The sequence below is a fragment of the Laetiporus sulphureus genome, assembly GCF_001632365.1.
Source record: "Laetiporus sulphureus 93-53 unplaced genomic scaffold LAESUscaffold_52, whole genome shotgun sequence".
NCBI classification, from domain to species: Eukaryota; Fungi; Basidiomycota; class Agaricomycetes; order Polyporales; family Laetiporaceae; genus Laetiporus; species Laetiporus sulphureus.
In genome coordinates this window covers 263344-270330 of record NW_024468561.1, presented here as the reverse complement: position 1 = coordinate 270330, position 6987 = coordinate 263344, and the positions used below count along the sequence as shown (strand labels likewise).

The following is a 6987-nucleotide window of genomic DNA, read 5'->3' as shown; positions in this document are numbered from 1 at the left end:
GTCGCCACTGGCATGCGTGCACGAGACTGCCAGATGGATCCACGTGAGGTACGACCGTGCAGTATGTTAGAGATCGTGCCATGTAAGGAGCAGAGAGGCCTTTCACCGGATACAAGGCATATCGAACGCTTTGCCGCAGTCTACGCTAGTCTCTGCAGCTCACAAAGGCCTGGTAAGCACGGTTTTGTTTTGACTACACTGAGTTGTATTCCATCTATTTCCAGCTAGTTTTGACATGCGCTCGCTGTCCTCCCCTTCTCCATGAATTCTCGATACCATTCCCACATTGTGCTACCCTGATTTGGCACCGAATCCTCCATCGCCGACGATGCGCTCGCCCGCCGCGGCCTCTCCCATTCTTATTCCTTGCCGTCCGTTCCTTGCCATCCAACTCGCCCTCGCCCTCGCCGTACTAGCCCGCTCCTATCGTTCAAGCTCCGTTCTCCTCCTTGCAAACCGTAGACCATGGCTCACGAACAGCACGACCGTCTCGTCAAGCCTCTCTGCGCTGAGTGCGTCAATGCCGAAGCATCGAACGCGCTGCCTTGTTTTGAGACCAGACCGCGCGTCGGGGCCACGCCATCGCGATCGAAGACGGAGAGCGTCCCTTGCGCTGCGTGCGCTCGACGCTGACGCACACGGACTGTAACGTGGACCGTGATTCGAGGCGATGGACAGGGAGTGCTGGGAGACATCTCGAACGGTGAGCAGACTACCCGCTGCTCGGTCCTTCGCGTGTACATGTCGACTGAAGGGTTTGAGCGCGCCGCCTTGTTCCGAGACCAGACCGTGCGTCGGGGCCACAGCATTGCGATCGAAGACGGAGAGCGTTCCTTGCGCTGCGTGCGCTCGACGCCGATGCAGACGGACCGCAACGTGGACCGTGATTCGACGCGATGGACAGGGAGTGCTGGGAGACATCTCGAACGGTGAGCAGACTACCCGCTGCTCGATCCTTCGCGTGTACATGTCGACTAGGGCGATCTGTGCACTCAATTGCCCCGTTCCCGTCGAGGATGCCATCGCCCTCGTGAGACGTGTGGATGGCCGGAGCGTATCGAGACGCAGGCGAGGTGTTGGCTACGTGGAACTGTAACTGACGAGGTGCGCTGCGAGAGACGGCCAAGACCGGTGGCCATCGTTCGTGCTCAACCGCATGACGCTCGGGCTGAATAGGCCCTTGTGCTCTTGTCGCCATCCTGCTGTTCGTGGTTTTGGACTGCGGAGCATGGCATAGGGCAGTGATCATGACCATGGCGATCACGATTCTGCGAACAGCGTGATTGGCAAACTTGAAGTGCGCGAGAGACAAGGCAAGCTGACATACCTTTTGCCCAAGCCATGGTTTCTCGCAGTCTCCTTCGCCAGAACATGCGCAGGACTGTCGCCTGCATGAGAGAGCTTGCGGCTATGAGCCGTCGCGTCCCGCCATACATTCTCCATCGTCTCGTGACTGGTCGGTGATCACATCTCACCATCCCTAATATACGTGTGTATGATGCCATTCCATTGCATTCTGACCGACTCCGGTGCACGTCAAGCAATGTTCGAACGATACGGCTGCGATGGTGTACTCGCAGGCCATAGAGGTTGACCGTGACTTGCCACGGATGGTGAGGTCGATCTAAGGGAGCGTCTCGCGTTCGGCGTGTGGTATAGAGGTCCGAGGTGGGCTGTGATGGCCGTATTCCATGGCGTTCGCTCTAGGTTGCTGTGGGTCACCGCGTTAACCGCTGTGCGAAGTCTGACATAGCCCATCCAGGACTTACCACTGGCATGTCCTTCAATGCCGCGCATCGAGCGCAATGTGTTCGGTATTGACCGCGGGCTTGATCCGTTGGAAAGTGTTGCTTGACACGGGCAGTGAGTGGCAATCCGATGCTATAATCTGGAACGTGCTCACGTTGACTTGACAGCAGCACGGTCTTGAGCCTAACATGGAGGGAGACGGTCCGAACGTGAAGTTTGTGGACTCTTGCACCTTGGTCATTGTCCAAACGGAAGATGAGGGCCCGAGGCGACGCGCGATGACAGGCGAAAGCAGGAACGCGTACCACGAACATGCGAGAACAATGTTCGACGTGCACGCGTGACTTTGCCAACATGAACGGCGGCAGTCGACGCGCTTTGGACGCGTTCGACTTGCACGCGGCGACGTTGATGAGCGGCTTTTGACGTTTCGCTCCTGCTCAACGGGTTGGTCAATTCTCCGCGCACACGCTCATCGAACACGGTGTACTTATCTCCTATCTGGTCTGACCATGCCTTCGAGTTTTAGAGTTCCACGGTCGAGGTGAGTCGCGCTTGAGCAGTCAAGAGAACGAAGGTCCGATGAAAAGAGCAAGGCCAGCCAGAATGCGCGATGAAGGTCGGCAGGGACGGGGGAGTGGGAGGACAGGAGGCGAAGCCTTATGTGCATCTGGAGACAAGAAGTCCCTCCAGATGAGCCTGGGAAAGGGAGGAAATGCGTATGTGAATATTTTCCAGAAATAATGCAGCTCACCATGTTGTCCGACCGCCGTCGCCGGCCGTGTGAGTAGTTCGTGTGGGACAAGGTATGCCGAACGGTTCATCCACCGTGGGTGAACCGCTGCGGTCGAGCCATGCGGAAGCCCGCAGACCATACTGGACTGAAGTCCAGACCGTTTTCCCATCAAATATGAAAGCATCCGCTCTAGGCCAGACCAAACCGATCCACCGCAAGGTCTTCTCTCGCATAGGACCGGCTCACCTTCGGTGAATCGGCCATGTTTGGCTCCAGAAGCTGCCGATCGAAATGTGGGCGTACAGCGGCCACATTGATTTTGATGTCTGTCTTGATCGCCGTTGGCCTCGTGTTATCAGCGTACGTAAACTCTCTCACGTCTCGAATCGTCCATTATGCAGCTGCGCTTTGGAGAGCTGGTGGGTGCACCAGCCTGTGCTCTGCTGTTCTGTTGATGAGGCAGGTTTGCAATTGCGGTTGGCTCTCGGTCACGCTTACTTGGAGTCTTTCTGTGCATGAGGATCACACTCACTCGCTCGATGGTGGCGACAGTCTGAGATAGAAGCCTCCTGTCAGCTTCTCGGTGCAATTTGTTTCTCTGACTCGGAGGCCATCTCGGCCCTCACCCATGTCAAGACGAAGCGATGCAAGCCTGCGCTTCCTTTGCATGGTAGCTTCGGGCCACCTCTTCACCGGTACACTTCCACGGTATCTGAGCTCTTTGTTCATTTTACACATGTCTAGGCCACTGTGAAGTTCTCTGAAATTCATCTCGCAATGTCCCAGCCCCAGCGGGGCCTTATCATGAGACTGACTCGGTGGATTCTTTCTGTTACCTGGCTGCCTGGACACTCGCGAAGCCATCTCTATCTCACGTTGATCCTCATCAGCAGCCTGTGCTCATGACTGCATCTTCCATTTCATGCATGAGTCCAATCAAAGCAAGTCACTGGAGAAGGCTTCTGTGAGTCATTTCTAATGATGTACAATAGAATGGCGTAATGAATTCGGGAGATTACCTGAGCCCTCACACGACCACTTCTCTCCGCGACGACGGTCGCACACCTGATCAGATGCGAAACAATGGGGGTGTTGAAAGAATGCCCGAAGGAGCGCTCGACTAGCCGAGGTCGAGAGTCTACGAGGGTCTGCCATCATCTTGCATGGTGCAGACACCTCGCGTGCTCTTCGCAACGTGCAAGTTTTCGAGAGGACCGCTTGAGACGTTCCCGCGGGCTCATTCTCAGCGGTCGCGCCAGCCGCAGCCATGAGCTTCGCGCACGCGGAGATACGCGTGGGGAGCGGCAGACCAGCACGCTCAGCCGGCACGCTCCTGAGACTAGGCGTGCGCTGGGTCCTGCATCTATCGTTCCTGCGTTGACTTCTGCGCAGAGTCATCTTCGCTTCGGCTCCGTCGGGCTGGCTCCGCACGGTCTGGCATTGGCGTCGACTGCTTGAGGAGCAGACGTCTGAGCTCGTCGTGCGTTGGACCCGATGCATGGTGGAGTAGGATGGCATCAGCTATCGCGTCCCATGGTAGTTAGTGGGCAGGCCGGACAAATCGTCTTGAATCCTGCATCATTTAGGACGACGACGAGCCATGAACAGAATGCTCGCTGGCTGCCGTCTCGGAGGTCGGGTACTGGAAGGGATGACCTGTCCAATGGGATCAGGTCGAGCTGCATCCCGCATCAGCCAGCACCGAAGTCGTCACTCGCGTGCATAGAGCGAGTACTCACAGTGGGAGGTCAGATGCTGACAAGCCAGCTTCGCACACGTACCTCCTGAGCTCCAAGGGCTCTCTCCAGTTGGGGTAACGCGTTGCTATCCAGTGCACCGACCGCGTGATGACCAGCTGCCCGAATATGCCAAACCCGACGGTGAAAGTAGACGCCTTCACGAAGAGCGTCGATGGTACAACCGTCATCGCAACCATCAGCGACAGCACGACCGCCGCGAGGCGAAGGTGCGGCGTGTGCGAGAAGGGCGGCGTCGGCGACAATGCACCGCGAATACGTGAGCACGGCGGAATTGACGGCAGCGCAAAAGGGGAACGCACTTTCCGAAACGTTCCCAACCATCCACGACGTCCGATAGCGCACGCATCGCAGGACGCGCGGTCTCCCACATCGCCGCCTCGACGTGCGTCTCGGTCGCATCGTGCTTCCCATCCGCCCGCGCGCCCTGAGCGACGTGCGTCGCATCCGCCGTCTGCGTCGCAAGCTGTGTCGGTTCAGGCATCGCAGCGCCGATACCACCCTCCTCCTGCTTCGCGGCGTGGACGTCCTCCGACTGGCCCAAGTGCGGTGCGACCTTCTGGCCTGTAGCGGTGCCGATGGCGAGGGATGCGACGCCTGACACGAAATCGTCGCTTCTTGCTCTACTGCCTCGCCCTTGTGCGCTCCTGGTGCGCCTGAGAGGCCGTCACCGCTGCCGATGGTGCCCGCGCGAGGGACCTGGAGGTTGCCTGACTTCGCGCTCACTGCGGTGAGTGGGGCTGGTGGGAAGAGGTAGCGACGGGAGGGTGGGTGCAGGATGAGGACGAGGAGTGCCATGCGGAGGAGTGCGCCGAGGAGGTTGGCCCACTGGCAGGCACGTACGAGCAGAGACGAGCGCAGAAGAGTGCGTGTATCCGAGTGCGTCAGAACGAGATGGGCCAGATGCGCGGCCGATCAAATCGCGATTTGTGTGATCACGAGTGCGTTCGTGTCCGCGCCCCCCGCTCATCACCCCAGTCATGCCGTTCTCCCCCTCTGCCCATCCTCGGCTGTCTTCCGAGTCACCGACGTCCTGCTGCCCGCCCACCGCACGCTCGCGCCCGCCATGCTCACGAACACGCGCCGTTCAGTGGCGCGCTCGCTCTCTCGCGTGCCTCGCAGCCTCACTCAGGGCTTGACTGCTGGCACGCGTCTGGACAACGACCATGACGCGCATCCGTCCCTGGCTCGCTCGCTGTCGTCGCTCAGAAGCTCTGCTCGCGGCCGGCCTGCCGCTGACACATGGAGGGTCTCAGGTCGGCGCATCTCCGTGAACGCACTGCAATCCCTTCCATTCATACCGCCCTGTCAGACACCCGCAGAGCCCTCGCAACGGTCTCGGCGCCCTCACCAGACAGGAAGCCCCACTTTGACAAGATCCTCATCGCGAATCGGTGCGTGCGCTCTCTCCGATGCCCTGACGTAGCACTCATCGCGATCCCTCTGAAGAGGCGAGATCGCGTGTCGTGTGATCCGCACGGCGAAGAAGCTGGGGATAACGACCGTCGCGGTCTACAGCGAGGTGGATGCCGACGCACTGCACGTTCGCTTGGTACGTGCATCAGACGCGACGCGCGACGCCTTTCACTTACGTCGCGCCGTGTACTCTAGGCGGACGAGGCGTACTGTATCGGGCCTGCCGCATCATCGGAGAGCTATGTAAGCCCATTCGTGCCCGCCTCGTATTGACTACGACCTGAACGCTTCGCCCGCAGCTCCGCATGGACAAGATCATCAAAGTCTGCCACCGTAGCGGCGCTCAGGTCAGCTGCGTCTTCCCCATATGAACAAGCTCTAACGCGCAGCTCGCTAGGCCGTGCACCCCGGCTACGGCTTTCTCAGCGAGAACGCGCACTTTGCGGAACGTCTCGCGCACGAGGGCATCGCGTTCATAGGCCCTCCCGCCAGTGCCATCGTGAGCATGGGTTCTAAGAGGTAGGCAATTCCAGCGTCTCGCACGCCGCTTGTCTGACTGACAGGCACGGACTCTAGCGAGTCAAAGACGATCATGTCAGGTACGCATTGAATCGCTGCCGTTCTCTAACTCTATCTAATGACTATCCCGCCAAACAAGACGCGGGCGTGCCAGTCGTCCCGGGCTATCACGGAGCAGATCAAGATCCCGCACTGCTCGCTCAAGAAGCGACTCACATCGGTTCGTCTTACCTTTCCCTCGCATGACCTCGCTACTGACCTGCGACCGCAGGCTATCCGGTGCTCATCAAAGCCGTGCACGGCGGCGGCGGCAAAGGCATGCGCGTCGTGCGCTCCGCTGCCGAGTTCGCGGACGCGCTGGAGAGCGCACAGCGCGAGGCGCGCAACGCGTTCGGGAACGAGCACGTACTGGTCGAAAAGTTCATCGAGCGGCCGAGGCACGTCGAGGTGCAGGTGTTTGCGGATGCGCTGGGCGGGTGCGTGAGTCTGTGGGAGAGGGACTGCTCGGTGCAGAGGAGGAACCAGAAGATCATCGAGGAGGTGAGTGTGATGCGTGTTTGCAGGAGAGCCTCGGTGTTAACGGACACGCTCTGTAGGCACCGGCACCCGGCTTGTCACCGGAGTTGCGCGCGGACCTGAGCGCAAAGGCCGTTGCGGCTGCCAAGGCTGTGAACTATGTCGGTGCCGGCACCGTCGAGTTCATCTTTGACAACGATACGGACAAGTTCTACTTCATGGAGATGTACGCTCGTCCTCCTGGTGCTGACCCTCTCGCAGTCGCTGACAATGCCCGTGCGTTAGGAACACGCG

At 59.3% G+C, this 6987-nt stretch overlaps 5 protein-coding genes across 5 annotated transcripts; 1 reads left to right on the top strand and 4 right to left on the bottom strand.

Moving 5' to 3' along the window:
* Window positions 1–291: 291 nt before the first annotated feature.
* Window positions 292–1443, bottom strand: LAESUDRAFT_763205 (uncharacterized protein; the record flags this gene model as incomplete). Its single annotated transcript, XM_040913223.1, has 5 exons — window positions 292–423; window positions 475–503; window positions 563–910; window positions 976–1268; window positions 1328–1443. 5 exons carry the CDS (start codon window positions 1441–1443, stop codon window positions 292–294), a joined length of 918 nt encoding a protein of 305 aa, XP_040759844.1.
* A 90-nt stretch (window positions 1444–1533) lies between these two features.
* Window positions 1534–2746, bottom strand: LAESUDRAFT_441841 (uncharacterized protein). The gene is made up of 5 exons (XM_040902472.1): window positions 2504–2746; window positions 2256–2448; window positions 1904–2198; window positions 1770–1850; window positions 1534–1711 (listed from the first exon to the last, which is right to left on the bottom strand). The coding sequence occupies exons 1-5, from the start codon at window positions 2667–2669 to the stop codon at window positions 1625–1627; spliced, it is 822 nt and encodes a 273-aa protein (XP_040759843.1). The 5' UTR covers window positions 2670–2746; the 3' UTR covers window positions 1534–1624.
* Window positions 2747–3350: 604 nt separating this feature from the next.
* Window positions 3351–4168, bottom strand: LAESUDRAFT_441702 (uncharacterized protein). Its single transcript, XM_040902471.1, has one exon. The coding sequence runs from the start codon at window positions 4001–4003 to the stop codon at window positions 3461–3463; it is 543 nt and encodes a 180-aa protein (XP_040759842.1). The 5' UTR covers window positions 4004–4168; the 3' UTR covers window positions 3351–3460.
* Window positions 4169–4253: 85 nt separating this feature from the next.
* On the bottom strand, window positions 4254–4748 carry LAESUDRAFT_730619 (uncharacterized protein). The gene is made up of 2 exons (XM_040909876.1): window positions 4545–4748; window positions 4254–4379 (listed from the first exon to the last, which is right to left on the bottom strand). The coding sequence occupies exons 1-2, from the start codon at window positions 4724–4726 to the stop codon at window positions 4310–4312; spliced, it is 252 nt and encodes an 83-aa protein (XP_040759841.1). The 5' UTR covers window positions 4727–4748; the 3' UTR covers window positions 4254–4309.
* Window positions 4749–5340: 592 nt separating this feature from the next.
* Window positions 5341–6929, top strand: LAESUDRAFT_685914 (uncharacterized protein; the record flags this gene model as incomplete). Its single annotated transcript, XM_040905908.1, has 9 exons — window positions 5341–5636; window positions 5692–5794; window positions 5854–5901; window positions 5958–6005; window positions 6056–6177; window positions 6235–6257; window positions 6317–6397; window positions 6449–6717; window positions 6774–6929. Coding segments are annotated over exons 1-9 (1002 nt in total), but the record flags the coding sequence as incomplete, so codon positions are not given.
* Between the last annotated feature and the right edge of the window lie 58 nt (window positions 6930–6987).